Genomic DNA, 18,754 nt, shown 5'->3' on the forward strand with positions numbered 1-18,754 from the left:
TTGGAACCGGGCTCGGTACCGCGGCCGAATGCGAAATGCAACAGGATTGTGTCTAGAGGGAGAATAATGGTTGTACTCGGAGCCGAATTCGACGCACGTGCACCCATTAAAGACAGACCAAAATATTGCGGGGTTACGACAGATGCACTTGCTCGTGAACTACCCCCTGCTACGTCCGACAACACCGAGAATTCAATACTCCTCTCGCTTTTTGTTCCTTTTACCTTCCTTTCTTTCTCCACCTCCATCGCCATTTCCTCCTCCCTGTTCTTTGTCCGGCGTCTTCTTTTTGTCTTCTCTGGCATATTCAGAGCCCCTCTGTTGTGCCTCGATGTGCTCGCTTGATCGTAACCATTGACGTTAGCGTTTTGTGTGAGAATTACTCGCCTTTCGTTTTCTTCTTCTTCTAGCCAGGATACATGTTGCGGTATTTCGCTTGTGGTCAACTTTGTTAAAGATATTTACATATTTAGCAGTTTATACGAAATCAATCGAACAGGATTATAATTTATTTCATAATTGTCTGTTTCATAATTTAGTGAATCTCTATAAATTCATCTTCCGCAAAATTGTTTATTTCAATTAGTCATCATCAATTCTTATCAATTAGAATTATAAGTAATGAAATTAACGTGCAACAATATCGTAGAGAATAATTTCAGTTGCTTTCAATTTGTACGATAGAATCTGTTATGTGATTGGAATGGTCAGTGTTAGGCTGATTAGTTTCTCGATATTTCAATCCAAATACCCGCGTCGAAATATTTCTGTTTATATTCGACGAGTCAATAGCGTGATGACAACACGTTTGCACCAATCATCATTAAGAGCAACACGAAAGAGTTGTGTCTCGAGCATTCTCGTACCTTCTCGACATCGACTAACACGTCTCTTTCTTGTTCCGAGATCACTGCTTCCTGTTTTTCTGTCGCGTGATTTTCCACTTGCAGGTAAGTATTTAGCCATTTGTAGCTAACTCTCTGTTAACAACTAGTGTGTTTTTAATCTGCGGATGTTATTCGTACTACCAGTGCATGATATTGATCGAATTGCCACAGTACAACGAAACGTTGATTATAACGAAACCAGTAGCTTTACAATTAGAGCACTCACAGATCACAATTTATTTTTCCTTTCGTTTTTAGCGATGCATATAGCGTTCTCTGGGTTCAGATGGATAACCTGAACGTGAGATATACGACTTTCCCTATAACTGTAAACTATTTCATTGATAGCATGTTATGGACACATTAAAAAACATTAAAATATGAGGCGAAGATATTTCCATATATTTTCAATGTTAATGGTAATAATTAAATTTTGCTTTTTTTAACGGCGATAACTTCATTCATGATACTATATAAATGATAGACTAACGTGTAATCTATGGTAAATTGTAACATTTTATGAGTCTAGTTTAAATAGTAGGTGGATAAAGAAAAGGGCTACAGGGACCGTAATTATGAACATGAATTCTAAACACAGACTCGAGTGATTAAAAATTCGCGTAGTTTCAATTCGTTGCGAACAGAATGTGTACTAAGCTTAGCAGGTTTGCCAAGGGATTATAGTGGCTTACTCGCAATCGTTGCTGTGTAATATATCGAATCCGTACTCGCAACACGATCCACGATGCTCGCCGGGTTGAAACGAATTTTCGAGCAAACTATCGCTGAAAACGGAATTTTATGCAGCAACAGAAGTTAATAACGAACTCGCGTATGATTAATTTAAAAAAAGCGGTGTATGTCCAAGAAATATATCTACGTATTTATGTATGTAGTCCCGAGATGTTCCCGCTTAAGATTTTAATGGATGTACGGATTTAATATACCCGATAATAGGAGAGTACGAATATCACGCTACATGTCACAATTATGCTCTATGGCATGAAACTCCTCATTGATGATTTGGGGAATTTAAAATGCAATAATTTTTAAATGGTCCGCGGAACTTTAATATTTCCCTCCTCATTTAGTAAATTGCATTTAATTCTTTTAATTAGAAAAAATATAGCTTGCAAACTAGGCATCGTCGTTAATTATTTTGTTTTTAATTAATTCACCGAGAATTTTCTCAAAAAATTGTAATGGAAAATGCAGAGAAATCTGATAAAAATGAGAAGCTTTTTCGCTCGCGTCGGCTGTCCCGCGAATATCTTGTCTCGAGTCGCGTGTTCGGCATAGCAAAAATGTTTAAGATCATCATTTTCACTTCCTATGGAAACTACAATTCTCGCGATGAGTCGCGACAATATTCAAATTTATGGCAGCTACTGGCGAGTTGTATTAGCACTGTGGAATGTTTCACTTGGATTCAGACAAGTTGTTTTTGTTGCAGAGAGCCTGTGCGGACGTCACGAGAAACGTCTGTTGAACGAGCTGCTGTCATCATACAACACACTGGAGCGGCCCGTTGCCAATGAGAGCGAGCCTCTCGAAGTGAGATTTGGCATCACGCTGCAGCAGATCATAGACGTGGTAAGTTATTCCCCTGACGCGACGGCTCCAACGTCGTTAATCATTCGCTGTAGCACGTCAACGATTTATAAAGAACTAAACTGCCGGAGTTCTTTCGAACGAACTACGAGCTTTCTAATTTTTAAATCGGAAAATATCGCAAAATGTTTGCTACTAAATCTTCAAAATCAAAACTAATAAAGTCTGTAAAAAGAAGAAAAAAGTAAAAAAAGAAAAAGGCGAATAGATCGACAACTCTTCCTTGTCGTCAGACTTAACTGCATTAAGCGCTATCGACCATGTTACTTTTCGTTCAAATACCTCCTTTAACAATTGAACCGGTTAAAAGCCATCATAGCCAGAACGATTTGATATTCTGCTTTCTAATTTGATCCGCGTGTAATCGCATTTATATTAAGGGAATTACCAGTCGAGCACATTTCGCTAGGTTTTCTTCCATTCTTAAGGAAATCGCATTAGAGAGGATTTACGACGGGAGCATTTTCGCTTCCATTGGCGGCAAACTGCACAATGGCTAGTAGTTCGCATATGCGCGCATGCTATACGTTTACGTATATACCGTTCCATCGATGGAACTTCCTTACGAAAGATTTCCATTATAACCCGCTGCTTTCTTTCGCTATATATGAGAAGTTACCTGAATCCTATACGAATACCATCTGTTACCGTTCGATCCGATTTCTTTCTTCGCGCATTCATTGCTCGCTTATCCCTTTTCCTCCGCGCATTTGTCCCACGTGAAAGGAAATATCAGTGACGCGAAGAAGTGGCCACGATGAAGTAACATCGACATTCCAAAAAATAATGGCACAAAAGTGTGACCAAAGTTTCTTCTCCGTCCTCCTTTATTCATCGTTACAATCACACCTTTTAAGAGATTAACAAGACTTTAAGTTGTTAAAGTTAAGATGGCAACCCTTTAAGAATATCAAAATCTGTAAAATCTTTCCATAAAAGTTGCACAAGTTTCTCAGTCACCAGCCTCTGCTTTTATTTACAAAAAATATATCAAATCATCGTATTCGTTGACTCATTCCCCCGATCGAATACAGTTTCATCACATTACGTGGACAAACAACTAGCAAAAGGAGGAAAAGGCTCGATAATGACGCATCAAATATTCAGTGTCAATGACCACGTAATACTTCCGGGTATTACGTCGACGGAAGATTACGAAAGTTACGGTGGCACGGGGTAATTTCCGTGGCTGATGCAGTCTACAGGGCGGCTAGCAATCTTTGCGTGAATTGCAAAGATAAGGAGGCCGAAGATTAGCTGCGCAAGTTTTTGCACGTCAAAATATCGGTCTTATCTAAACGAGACCATGGCTAACAGTCGAGGGTTGGATAGTGTAGCGGTATAGGGGCGGAATGAACGGAGGAAGAGGCAGTGAACGAAGCAGATCGCATTATGTGCTCCATCTTGCCTCGACTGGCCTTGCCTCGGTCATTTACTTACTTTATGCAGCTTTCCTTTCGGCTGCCATCGCACGAAGCATCGCACCGTGCCGTTACACGAATATCTTCAACGTTGATAATCGGAAACGTTAGTACAAACTAGGGAAAATTTTCCTATGTAAAAGCGTAATTGACAGCAATCGTCGCACATTTCCATCGCTTTGAAAGCATTCTCATTGTAATATCTGTTTATACCTGACTGTTTTATTATTCTACGTATCAGATGTTCGAAATAGTTACAGGATATTTGAAGTTCTAACACATTCGCTAGGAACAATTCGTTTGCAGTTTCCTCTTATTTATGTTATGTTACATACTTTCAGCGCTGTTATACCTTTGATCGTGCTATTTATATATAGAATCTTTTATTCGAGTCAAACATCCAAACAACGCTAATTGTTTTACCATTCGAAACTGAAAATCTGGTTGGAAATATATATTATACACGTATTTACAGTATCTAGAACTGTAGGTTAAATTATCTTTAAATATCGTACTATTTTGTATGGAAAGTACCGTGCACGGTAACATACAATTCTGTATATTATTCTGTCCCTCTCTCCGCCCTCTCTCTTTGTAATGCTCAATCCGACTAATGTTTCAATGCTATGCGCGGGCATATGAAGCGTAATTACACTCGACAAGCAAATATTTTCCGGTCCATACAATTTCGCGTGGAATAAAGCGCTACCAGCGCTGGGGAATTCCGATATACGACTTACTTGCTATGTAAATGCATGAAACGTAATTATTGCACATGGCAGACAACCGTTCATATTGATGGGAGTTCCTGTGCACATACGGGAGAGCCCCATAAAAAAGGTTAAAATTCTGATGTAAAGTAAAAAACGAGGAAAAGGGAAACGTCGGGTCGCAATTGAATTGAAAATTTCCGCGAACCACGGAAACACGAAAAAATGGAGTCCACGTTGCCAAAGAAAATGTCTTCGTCTCTCAGGGGAAACAATATCTTTTATGCGAAATCCTGCGGTTAAAGTTCACTGAAATCAATTTTTTGTGTTATTACGGCTCCGGTGTATCGTGGATATTAAATTTTTAATCGTTGTTACTTCATGAATATTTGGTCTTTGGCTTCTCTGTACTCGTGCCGGCTCAACCGTAGATTCATCAATTTTTCTTGAACATCATCTTCTCTCTCTCTCTCTCTTTCTCTCTCTCCAAAGAGCACGATTGCTTTTGAAATGGACCTCGGTTTCATTACGCGAATCGTAACGGATATTCACGGAAATATTTTTATTTTCATAACCCGTTCCTCCGAGTGGTAAAACAGATTCGATTTTTTCGCTTATTTGAAGGGAACGTTTACCTCGAACGCGAATGGAACGTATTATTATTCGGGATATTAAGTTAAATCGGACGTGAAATAAATCGATCGTATGTACATATAAGTGATCGGAGAAATTAGAGACGACATTTCGAAGGGAAGAATGCAAATTGAGAACTTTCGTCTGAGTTTGTATTTATCTTCCAAATAGAACCATACGAATAAAAATGGATAAAGCGAGCAAGAAGTATCTACGTCAATATCAACTTTGGCGGACCTGTTTTTGCAAAATGTTAGATAAATACGGGAATCGTTAAAATTTGATTATCACTATTAATTTAGTTTTTAGTCATACCACTCGTACTCTATTATTACTGGAACTATTAAAATTATGTTTCAATGACTGAAAATTAAACGAACAACAAACATCATCGTTCGTGACCATTCGTTGGAAAAACGAATTCGTAAAAACAGAGCTCCCTTTTATCCTTCCACTATATCGATAGTCCGGAAGCGTTTTAATTGGATATTTCGAGACAGAACTGAATTCAGCCAGGCAAACCGTACGTTTTGGCCGGAAATCCAGTTGGACCAAAACGGAATTCGTGACCAAAACAGATGGCGTGTGATCGTGAACAGGTTAGTACACAGAATTTCCATTCGTGTTCTGTTGATACACCGACGTTTATATGTATTCTGTTTTGCAAAGTGCAGCAGGCTGGGAAAAGTTCTGCACTGCGATAGTGCTGCAAGATGACGATTCTGTTCACGTTTTGATAGCACCTCACAAAAAAAAGACAAATTTTTTTCGTTTCGTTCGATATAACATTGCTTAGAACGCTTCCAGAGAATAAATTCTACGCAATAATTGTTTTTGCAAGCATAATCGATGCGCTCTGCTTTTTGTATCCCAACCGTTTAAGCTGTCATATCTGTTTCTATATCATCTTTGATCATATGTCATCTTGATCATTGTATGTATGTACCTCGAATTTCGAAGATTCTAACAGCGATGCTCCGCTGACTTCGACAGTGTTCCGCTGCTCGAGGGCTTAGCCCTCTGAATTATCAAAGTTGTCAACGGCGGCTGGTAATCGCTTTTCCTTTCGCATATTAATATACGTATATTATGTACGAAATTTTGTTAAGTTAACTTAAAATTTTATAGTAAATTCTTGTTTAGGAATAGTCGCCTCACGTCCGCGATTATTTCAAATCGCATCTGCCCTGACGTAGCGTGGACGCCTTCGACGCTACGTTCTAAACAAATATTCAATATATTTAAAAAAATAACAGAACGTTGTTTTATAACTATTGGGTAAAAGAAGAACGATAATGAAAGTACACATCGATGACGAACGGTAAATTAGTTCTTGCTGCGAGATATCGTTATCGATAAAAATGAAAACGGTAAATTTCGTTTCGATGGTAGTGTCGTTTGACCATGAACTCTGTATTTATGATGGGCATAATGGAAATTGCGTGGCGTCATGTTTCCTCTTTCGTTCTCCAGTGGCGCGCTGTCAGCTCTTCGCAATGTATCGTGGCGTCCTGCTGATTTTCAGTTTCCCTTCGCGTTCTTCGTCTGCTCCCGTTCGTGCAAGCTTGTTCAAAGGCGCGTCCACAGCAGCGCAAAGTGACGAGATGCTTTTTCATCAGCGTCGCAATTATAAAATGGTAAAGCAAGCTCATCGTATTACTCGGCCTTCGCCATTTCACGTTGCAAGTTGTACGTGGGTCGGAATAAAGGTACTGATCAGTGAAATTTCGCCTCGACACGACCTTATTTTCTGCTTTTGTCGTCTTCGCTTTCCTTATCTTCCTCTCGTCTCTTTCCTATTCTGCCTTTTCTAAAGTTTCTGATTAATTTTTCCACTTCATACGCGAGCCGCGATTTCAATTCGGAAAGTTCGACGTTCGACGACTAATATACGGAATATATTAATAAAATGTGTTTCGACCTCATTCTCGATCGCGCCTCGTGAAATTCAATAAATTAAATTTATCATGAGAATATCGAATATTGTCACTCTACGCAAACAAAGTTTTATACAATCTGTTATACTTTTGTAGATGCGATGATTTAAATGTAATTAATATTTGGCTGTTATTTAAAAAAACTTCAAAGTTGTTAGAAACGAAACATCAAATTATTTTCTGATAATTGTATCGCATGCTGTATAAATTATCTTCCTCGTGTTAACGCTAATCGTAACTGATTGTATAATATATATACTAATTGTAATGAAATGAAAATCGAAAGCTGTTGACTGTGATATCTAAAAATAATAGGTAACGGAGAAAATTGGTGAACTCTTATTGTGCGAACTTCAATTGTACAAACTGTTCGTCCCCTGACATGTTCGGATAAATGGAATTTTACCGTGCTGCAATTATCGTTTGATCAGTAGGATGTTTCTATCACATAAACATTTAATACAAAGTTAACTGTTATTTGATGTTTCCTGTCATCTTTCTTGCCTGTTTATTCAATCTGACGTTTTACACGTAAAAACAACGCGTTCCAAACAGCTTCGTGCATTAAAGCAAGAGATATTTCTAAATGGAGCAAAATACATCCCATTACTCAGCCTGTTTCCCCTTCCCACCCGGTTTCCTTAAGTCGCGTTACTCAAGCTGCTTCGAGTTTTTACCCTTCCTTCCTTCCTTCCTTCCTTTCCACCCCTTGTGCCTTCTGAACGATCGTTGCAAAGAAAATTGCAAACTGCTCACGTTCCCGTATTTTTTATTTATTCAACCGGAACGCGTTTCATATTTTCGCTTCCGCGAGTTGAACGATTTTTTTGGTCGTTGATTATTTTTCGGTCGCTAGGGAACGCTATTTTTTCTGACAAGCTTCAGCCACTGAATCTGTTTTTCCCTTTCAAATCGCCACGTTTGACCATTTCTGCAAATCATTTTTCAACCTGCACTTGAACGAAAAACCGTGAAACAACGCCTCTCCTTCGTTGAAGAATTTTGATGCTGCCTTTCGTCCTTCGCTCCCGCATTTATATTACGTTTTTCTTGTATTCCAGCAGGAAAATAAAACAAACGTCTAGAAGATATTTTTCTATCGATTAAAATACAAAGTAAACAAAGCAAACAAACAATACAAATACAAATTAAACAATGTAATTTCTTTATAATATAGTCGAATATATGTATGAAGTAAATTTCTAATCGACAGAATTAAACGAAATTGGATAAAGAAATCTAAGAACTTTTGAAAACGAAAAGTAACTGCTGAAAAGTAAAAGTTCCGAAATATATTTCTTAGAAACAAAAGAACCGGTGGTCGTAATTTTTTACGCGAAGATGGTATTGTAAGCTATTACGTTTGTCCATAAACTTTCGTGGTTTTCGCTCTCCGCTTTTCTTCTTTTCTCGGCGTCCGACCAAACGCGTGAGTCACACTACTGGTTGGCTCGCAGCCCATGCATTCAGCCAAACGTATACATGTTGCATACCAAAAAGACCACAAACCACGATCCTTGGTTAACCCTTCGAAACAATCTTCCCATATTTCTTGTCCTATCGTTGTTCTATTCGCAATTCTTCGTTGCAATGTGAAAAGAACGAATACTTGAAATTAGATATAGTGTTGGCTGCTTTCATTTGAATTGTAACATGATCGAATTGATCGCATATTGTGTATTGATTACGCGCTGATATTAGAATTCTAGTTTCTTTATTCGCTAAGATAATGCGGCGCTTTACATAGTAAAATAACAAAACTTTCTTACTTTCATCTATTTTTTTCCACGAAAATGTACGAATATAGCACCGATTCGATGGGATCGTCGTTTTGCGTGTGCCGGTAATTTTTATCTTTCTCCGAATAGTACGCAATTTATCGCCTGCAAAGGAGTTAAATTGTTCGAAATGCAACTCTTCAAAGCGTTTATACTGCGCGTACATAAAAGCGAATACGATGAGTTGTATCGCGGCGAATGTTTTTCTCTTCTCTTTTACATCGTGTACGCTGCGCAAAAATTAATCATCGCACAGAACGTGTACCTACTTAGTTTCTCGTTTGAAAAATAGTTACGTTATGCCAGAGTAGCTTATACGGCTCTGTTTTCGGCGAATGCTTTTATCTAATTTTCCACGAGGTTAATTTGCCAAGCTTTTTCAACAAAAGTTACTATTTCGGAATTTACTGTTGCTTTTCTGTGATATCTGTTCTACGAAAACAAACGACGCTGCAGAATTTCCATTTTATTAATTTTAATGTCACATCGAGTGCCTGTTACCACTACGAACATCAATTATTTTAACAATCTTTAAAAGAAGGATTCGAATAGCGTGTTGTACTATATTATCTTGTTTAATAGTTTGCTTTTTTTCCAAAACTATTAAGCGTCAATATTGCATCAACGTAACGTTTGGTTTAAGCAAAGGCAAACTTGAGTTCTGTTTAAAAATATTCCATCAAATTTAGAAAATTTCTGTTTCACCCTACAAGTGTTTAATCCATACGTAGTACGGGCAAGGCGAAAAATTTAATATCGCTAATCTGAGATGCATAAACGCAAACAATCGCAAACATGTCAACGATCTAAAGCTAGTATAGAGTTGTAACGTATGTATATTCGTCTCGTGATCTTCGTTTACAATTACATACAAAAACGTAACAGATGACTGTTGCAACGTTACAAGGCAATATTAATCGAATCTCCTTAGCTCTAACAGAAAGACATTTCCTAGAAAGTATGCCAGCCACTGAAAGCCAGCAAAGACGATATATCGTTTGTTGCGAGAAACGTCTAGATGGAAAAAGAATACGAAAAGAATTACGATATTAATGTTGAAAGCATGATGTCGATTCGAAATATTGCTATTATATATGTAATATCAAAAAAAAGGGGGGTATACGCTTGGTCTATCATATATTTAAGTTCGAGTTTTCTCGGGATAGTATGTTGTAAATTTAAGGTATAAACTAAGAATCGTAAGAGTACTGGGGAAGAGAGAAAGAGAGAGAGAGTGTGTGTAAGTAAGAGTGTATGTCTTGGTAACGTCAAAGCTAAATGAGAAAGGGAGTGGGTGCGAGGGTTGAGGTTCAGCATTTTTTGACCTGGGAAGACAGAAGTTGTGAGCCGAGTGTGAGAATAAGGCGTACGAAGATATTGTAGTCAGTTTTTGCATTGGGTAATTGCCTGTTAAAATAATACTAAATCTCATTTCAAATAGAACATCCTTTCTTGTCCTTGCTCTAGACTATGTAGGTACTACATATATAATAAAGAAACTATTAAAAAAAAATAAATAAAAAGTAATAAAAATGTACGAAGAAACACACATTTTCAGACTATATTATTAGAGGTAATTTAAAAGCCGCTTTTTGTAGTTTTAATCGGCGTTTAAATGATTTTAAAGATCGACTAGTTTCGAGTCGGACGAATTTACTATTTTCGACTGAAAGCCTCGTGTGTCCCAAATGTAATGTCTCACTACGTTCGAGAGGGAAATTTCAGCGTGAAGGGTTGACCTGTTTGAATCGACCTTCGATTTGTGTCCGCTTTGAAGCGAGTACGAGCGCAGATTACGAGGGGGCTATGCGTAGACCGTAACCGAAGGCGTTGTCAACAATTTCGATTAGTTTCGACACCTGCGTCGTAGCCTCCCGTTGTGCACACGGTTCCGTCAAATAGTGACACGACTGTACTCTGTAAACAAATTGTACAAACGTTCCTCGTATTTTACGAATTTCGTGTATCTTTCGAACATTATCTGCCATTCATTTATCTGTGCACTGTTACCTCTATAAGCTATCGCGTTGCTCAAATATAATACATACTAGCTGATTATTTCAATAAGAGTACAAAAATAGTTCTCTAGTAAATACTTTTCAAACGACACAATGATAATGTTAAATACGATGATACGTACGTACATACGATGAAAAGTCAGGAATAAATTATCAAATTAAGTTATAATTCCAACGAACGATGTATTTGCATTATTTAGCGGATTATTATTTCACGGAGATTTAAATATATTAGCGAACGAGTGTATAGTTTCAGTATTGTATGTCTCTCTGAAAACCATACATCTTTTGCTAGAAACATTTTCTCGTACAGCAAATAATATACGAATTGTACGAAGTTATCCTGTTAACGAGACTCACTCTGTATATGTATATTCATTCGATTTAAAAGGTTCGATTTTGTTAAACAGTCCAGCCTGATGGTAAAGTAAATTTCCTTCGAATCTCGTAATTGCAAACGCCATTAGGTGTGAAAACGAAATTCGTGTTTGCAGGTTTGACGACAGAAATAATACCGTGAATTAACACGACGAGCAATTCTCCTCTAAAACAGGAATAGCGAGAAAAGACTTGTAATAATCTAATAACCTGTTTGGTTAGCGCAGACATCTCTGGCGTGATTTGTTTCACAATGATTGATTCGATAATTTGATCGCTTATTGATTTCCGATAATTCTCTGGTCTCTTCCACTGCGAAACATATTAAACAACGATTAATCATGGCTGCGACAAGCACGGAATTATTTTCCTAATAAAATGGATATATGTACATATATTATCGATCTACGCAAGTTGAAACTTATTATACGCGCTATTTAGGCCATGAAACAAAATCTTTAAATTCAACGAGCATCAAAATGTTGAACACGCAAAAAATTTTGATTTCGCAATTTTCTTCTGTCGTGTTCTTGATCGGAAAGCTTTATACATCGTCGATAGTTTTAATTTCACTTTCAGCCGAACGGAAAATCGACCTTGGACCCGATTCCACGTTGAAATGAAAATCGAGCGTCAATTCGATTTCACTTTTTAATATGTTTGACACGCGCGTAGGTCAAGGTTGCGATTAACAAATATGCCAACGAATGTCTAAATGCAGATGTCTAAACATTCAACGTTAAGCTATCGCGAGATCTCCGCAAAGATTCGTGCTTCAAGAAAATCTGATTATTTTCGAGATTCGTGGTCCCTTGGGACTCGCGTTTAACGCAAATATATGTATCGTTTTATCTCTTTCCAGAGTGTAAATGTACCCTATTAAAATACACTATAAAATTTTCTGACCAATGAAACTTTTAAAATCAATTCTAACCTCGCTTTGAACATGTATAAAATGAAATTAATTTCTGAGATAATGGGCCATGCTCGGTTCGTGTTTGAAAATGAAATAATACGTTCACTTAGCACTCGGGCTATCTGTTAATTACATTCTTCGTCACTTTCTTGCTATTACCGCGTCCTAGCCGAGTTTTATGAGATTAACAGGCTATTTTTATCACGAATAGTTAAACTTAAACCGTTTGATACTTGTTGCGCTGGTCGCGAGCTTTCCTTCTATTCTATGCAGCTTCGGGATGCACACATACATTGACATGCAAATCTAGCTTCTTTTCGTCTCGAATCGAGACACGCCTTTGAGATTTATTTCGTTTGTGGTGATAGTTTTGAAACGTAAATCTTTTGTATAAAGCGTACAATTTTTATATGAAAATTATAAACTTAACCTTTTGTGTAGTTGTTTCCCTTTTCTTATCATTTCGTTTCATTGCTTTATTTTATTTGTAATCGTTCATTTTGCGTTATATAATATATTTATTCGGCAATTAGTTGTGCCATTAAGTAATTCAAAGAAAAGCTCGATATGTATCGGATAGAGATATGAAATTGCAGAAACGAAAGTGTCGCGGTAAGTAGTTTTGGTCAACGACCGGTCAATTCGTTCGACACGATCGTTTACCAAGTGGTTTGCCTGGTTGACAGTATCGTTGAAGTGCACTCGTTTTATAAATCACTTTGAACTTCTGATGATGAGTCTGTGGTAGAGTGCGGTTCCCTGCAGAGCACTCGGGAAACGAACGATCGCGGCAGCAATTTGTGGTTATTGATCCTAGTTTTTGGTGTGAATTTTACAACTTGCGCGTCTCACTCTCATCATTCTCTCTCACGCTCTTCTTTACGCGTATCTTACGGACTTTTTTCTCGCAACAAAGTAATTCTATTATATACATGCGATATACTCGTTCTTTCGTTTCGAGAAAATTGAAAAAGAAATGATCCGTATATCTCAAATTTATAGAATTAATTTTATTTCCTACTTCTATAAAACGATTCGAACACTGAAATTATACTAACTTAATGTTTCTCTTTTGTTTTTTTCTCAGGATGAGAAGAATCAAATATTGACGACGAACGCGTGGCTGAAATTGGTAAGTGGTTAATTAACTATACGTTAACGTCTACAGACCGTATGGGAAAGCACTAGTTTCTAAAGCCTTTACGTAGTTTTCAGCTTAATAAGTAGCTGCTCACTATAGCATTAACTCCTTGGCGTTCGCAGTTTCTTGCATACATATACCGAATAGACAAGAGCGCCAATGAGTTACAGAACTTTCTTCTAGAACATATTACAGAAGGAATTTCAATCTAAAATCACGTACAGTATCTTCGTTCTAATTTCGTAATTTTTAAGAACCATAAACATAACAAATATATAAGTATGAAATAGCTGTTTCTAAGTTATTACCAGAGAGACAATTTGTAATAGCTCGTGTCGAGAAACAATTTGACACAAGAGACGCACCGACAAGAGTACCGGTAATGGGGTTTGCGGTAAAAAATGGGAAATTTAAAATGCACTCGCGGTAATATCGTCTTTTTCCTTTCTCCAAACACCGTGGTGCACCGGTTCGCTTACAGGTTTACAGGAAATCAATATACCCGAACTAATACTCGCCTGTCACGGTTGCTATTCTCATTTCCATCGAAGTGGTATAACGTTCCCGTTGAAGAACGCGTTCTATTAGCGGTAATGGTACGTGGTGCGAAAAGAACGACGTTTAAATACCTTGGGCTAATTACTCGCGCAATAAAGAGCATCTTCAGAAACTTTATAACAAACTACGGAGTTTCAGAATAAAAAACAGAGTTTCCTGATAGAGAGTTCGAAAGTCGTTTACAAAATTTACAGATCGATGCTTGTTAGTTTTCAATTTTTATACTTTTTATTCGTGTAAATTATTTCACTAGAAAATATGCTAAAGTATATTTCGATACTCTTTCTTTATATCTTACTCTTAATATAGAGAAAATTCTATGCCTCGAGTTCTGCATTATATTTTATTATTTTCACCGAGATTTTTAATTCTCAAGCATACAGATATTCGTTCGTAACAAATTATTATTTTTGTCCGTGTTCAGGAATAATCAAAGAAATTTATTTTCCATGCGTATTGTAACACGTATGGTGATCAATCACTCGTAATTTTATATGACTTCTGTCAGGAGGATTCGATTGCTCCGGCAAATTGAAATTTCAATTTTGTTAAAATACGAATACGCGCGAGCGAGAGCCGAAGCAACGCGCGTAGAATATCATTTCCATTTTAATAGAACCACAAGTCGGTGCAGCAGACTTGCAAGTTCCTGTTGTAACAGATAGGGAAAAAATGTTGTCGATTGATGGAATCGATTATTCATTTACACTGCATTCGTCAGGCAGACTACCGACGAGGCGGAAACGCAGCTGCGGCCGTCAGTATTAGCTCTTTCCCTATCGAGCGCTTGTCAGAGAATTTTTTGCAATTTCTGCTTAAGGTACGTCTATTGTGTACTACTACAATACTATTGTATTGCTCAATCGTCAATGCAGGAAAATGAAAGACGTGGTCGGTTTCTTCTACTTTATCCTCGAGTTCGGCGGGAAGTACAGTGGCTGAACTTCGTATAGGACGCAAGATGGCAATTATTGCCTCTGCTTATTAAGATTGCGCCTATCCGATAAAAAAGAGAAACAACGTAAAGTAAAAGGAGCGATGGAATATTTAATAGATGTTCGAGACTAACTTTGGTCGATACTTGTCAAGTATAAAGGGAAAATTGGAAGTTAGATTGAAAGCTCAGGATAATGAAAATCCACGATAAATTAAGAAATTATCGATAACGATCGACTAAAGTTTGTAATTGCAACGATTGTAACTTTATTATTATCTGAATCAATCGAATCGATCGAATCGTATTTAATTAATGTACAAATTAGCTAAAACTCGGCCATTTCATTCTTAACGACCGAATACAACTCCGTCTAATAATTGATTATTTAATTTCATTAATTTATCAAAGCGTACCACGCGCTTTAAAATGCTCGCGTTTCTTCTTGACTTTATTTGTAAAAATATTTATTAACAATTTAATAAACTATTAAAAATATCAGAAATCAACGGATCGATTGAAAGCACAGCTACGCTTCTTTTCCACTTCGACATGACCAAGAAATTTTCAAGACTCTCCGCGTAGAGAGCTCGATCGATCTTCAACGACCAGTGGCGATGATCTATCAAATGAGATCTATCAAATGAGATCGACAAAATTGATCCCACATGCTACTATCGAGGTACCGGTGATCGAGGAAACAAGAAGGTGCATGCATCACAGTCGATTCAGCCAGTTCGAGTCATCCTTTTCGTGTTCCCTTTCCCGCGTGGCAGCTTCGTGTTTCCCTCGGGTACGAAAGGAACGTCGTACGGGAAAGGAGGTGGTTGGCGGCCACGAGGGGATGGAAAGTAAGATAAAAGGGAACGGCAGCAGGCTGTACACGGCAAAGAGGATTCGAGAAGATCGAGAGAGTAGAATGATGCACTCTTGCGTCTTTCTGCAACTCCGGCTGGATCGAGATGAAGAGCACGGGGAACGTTTTTTGACGTTGCTGCCTGGAATAAAGAAATGGAAACGAAAGGTCCGGGAACGGTAGCCGCGTGCCGGTGACGTTTTGGCTTTCTTGCGCGATACGCGACAACTACACGGGAATTTATTCATAACTCACGGCGCTGCTCTCTCGGGGTTGCACGGTCTATAAATTTCGTGTCATACTCTTCCATACATTTTTTTCTAGAGACAATTGTTCCGTGTTTATTTGACGGGAAGACTAAGGTGCAAGAACACGAAGCTACTGTTAGCTTCCAATTAATATTTGCGTTTAGTGCTCTTGATAACAGATTCCCTTGAGAAATAGACGACGTAGTATTTATTACGCTACTTCTAAGATAGAAAACTGAGTTTGCAGCGACGTAAACGATCGCATCAAATTTAATTTAGTAATTTCCATGCCACGTTCACGCGCGTACAAACGCATTCGTATATCTTGTAATAGGGTTGAAAAAGACTAATGTCAAATTACGAGTGCAAACCAACTATTACCCATTTCCGGCCCATCTGTTATTTTCATCTGGTCCCTAAATCATATCGTGTCGATATCACTCCGTTTCCCGGTTTATAGCTATTTTATTGTTTCTGAAGAATTGATTTCCGGCGGAGGTAAAAAGATTTCCTTCCTACCTTTCCACCGTCAATTCGTCACATCCTCTTTTATCCTCCTTCGCTTCGTCACCTTTTTCCATCCCTCCAACTGCTCTGGAATTCGATTGTATCTCCACTCTTTTTGATCTGTTTTTTGTTTGGCTCCTCGTTGTCGGTAATCGACGGTAAAATCTTCGAGAAGCCATCGAATCTCTTCTCGAGGAAATATCGATCGTCGATCGAGCACTAGAGAAAGACGATTATTTTTCGTTCGATTAATTAGCTCCAAGTTCTTCTTGCCGATTCTTTGCCGCCGTCTATATCTACTCGGAAACATCGATTTTTTAATTCCATCCGTATCCGCTTCCTCAGCAAAAAAAGTAGATATCGGAGAAATGGAAAGATTTAGGAGGATGCAGATTTTTAGGAGAAAAGTCCCAATCGACCAAATGAGATAGTATTTAAAACGAAAGTCACGTTACACCCTAACGCTTTAAATATCGCGAGATTCGAATAATTCGAGACGCGACATAAATATTTCCAAATGTTTAATAATTTTAATCAATGAACTGCATTATGCAATTTTCCCCCAATTCGCAAAAGATACGCAGAATGGCGATGTGAATGCCAATGAAAAATTCTCACGTCCTTGCAGCGAATAGTCGCCGCACGACTGCTATGCCAACATCTGCTAATTGTACCGAAGTTACTCACCTTTGAGAACAACAAGCTTAATAAAGCCCTCGATTCCTTGGTACGGACCATCCGTGCATTAAAATTACATCGTGAAATTCTCGGCTAATGACGAAGTTCCACCGAAGAGTATTATCGTCGCGCGGCGTGGACCGCTTTGAGGCGGCCAATCAAAAGTTTCGAACGTATTAAGCCGAATAGAATTTCGAAGCAACCCTTGTGGCTGACACGATTCGCCTAATTTTGCAATCTGTTATAAAATAATCAGCGCAGAGCTGTACAGGCATGGCGCGTCCCTTTCGTTCCGGAAGGCAACCAGTTGCGGAACAGTTCAGGACCTGTTGAAACCGTCCGTAGTAATTCATCCTTGGAAAAGAGCCGCTGAATAGAGCACAGGTTATTTCTGTCCTTTCAGCGAGAAAAGAGCGAGAACTGCACAGTTAAACGAACGAATTGATACGAACTTAATCCAGATCCCTCTCGCGTTGGAATTTATACTAGTCTAAATCTACCGAGAGTCTAAAGTTGTAAACTGGAAATCAGCGAAAGTAACAACGTGCTTGTTTAGGCAACAAATTATTAGAATAGTTTCTGATAAGCGGCAATTACGGTAAAAGGAGCGTTACGAGCATTATAAGCGGAATTTCAATGAAATTCGTAATTCAATCGGCAAATGGATAATTTCACTCGAAGATACGTATGTGAAAAGAAATATTTAAAATATAGCCGATACACCTTAAGAACAGCTATCGTTGTAAAAAAAACATTTGTTCTACTGGTCGCATAGAATTCTCCGAATAAACAAGAATCTGACGGGAATATCGTAATAATAAAAGCAACAGCTCTTTGAAAAATGCGAGGAAAGAGAAAAACGCTGGCTCGTCAAAAAGGATGCCTGTTTTTGCGTTTTACATGGGCAAAAGTGAAAGCACGTTTTGAACGAGCACTTGTGCGCGCGAAAGGCCGAAAAATAATTCAAACCGAAGTCTACGCAGCCCGGATACAAAATGTTGAATGCCCTCCAGTGGAAACATTTGTGCAGAAAGCATTCGGACTAAAGCTGTAGGAACTCGGTTGTGCACGACAAACCGGCGGCCGAACGACGAAACGGATTCCGGTTGAATACAAGCTTCCGAGTTTTCCAAAAAATTCAACGACGAGCTCGTCGTCGTTTCAGCCGTGTATCTTTTTTATTTTCTCTTTCACCCGTCTAGGCGTTTGATAAATGAAGCTGTCGATCGTTGAGACGCATTGCGAGTACAGTAGATATATATCTGTGGATGAAGGAACTCTCGTACGTTTCTGACGAAGAAGTTTGCTAACGTCTGAAAATTTCTAATGGAAGAAGAAATTAGAAAAGATCGCGATAAAATACGGTGGAATCCCGATTGGTCTGCTTCGTTGGAATCCAAACAACTCGGATAAATCGAGATCTACGACAAAACACGAAACGTCGACCGAAATTCATAACGAAACAAATCTTCGGGTGGAAGAATCTTTAGAAGAAGTTTGGTTTGTGCAAACGTGATAATCGAGTGAAGTGAACAAAAACCGA

At 38.2% G+C, this 18,754-nt stretch overlaps 1 protein-coding gene across 4 annotated transcripts in view; it reads left to right on the top strand.

The window, feature by feature from the left end:
• The window catches only part of LOC126868934 (neuronal acetylcholine receptor subunit alpha-7), a 268,344-nt gene that overhangs the window by 72,349 nt on the left and 177,241 nt on the right, over positions 1 to 18,754 (top strand). For all 4 annotated transcript variants that reach the window (XM_050624949.1, XM_050624946.1, XM_050624947.1 and 1 more), the window contains exons 3-4: positions 2,341 to 2,480; positions 13,377 to 13,421. In XM_050624949.1, coding sequence (XP_050480906.1) covers positions 2,341 to 2,480; positions 13,377 to 13,421 — 185 coding nt within the window. The remainder of the gene's footprint in view (positions 1 to 2,340; positions 2,481 to 13,376; positions 13,422 to 18,754) is intronic.

The sequence above is a fragment of the Bombus huntii genome, chromosome 8 (genome assembly GCF_024542735.1).
Source record: "Bombus huntii isolate Logan2020A chromosome 8, iyBomHunt1.1, whole genome shotgun sequence".
In the NCBI taxonomy this organism is placed as follows: Eukaryota; Metazoa; Arthropoda; class Insecta; order Hymenoptera; family Apidae; genus Bombus; species Bombus huntii.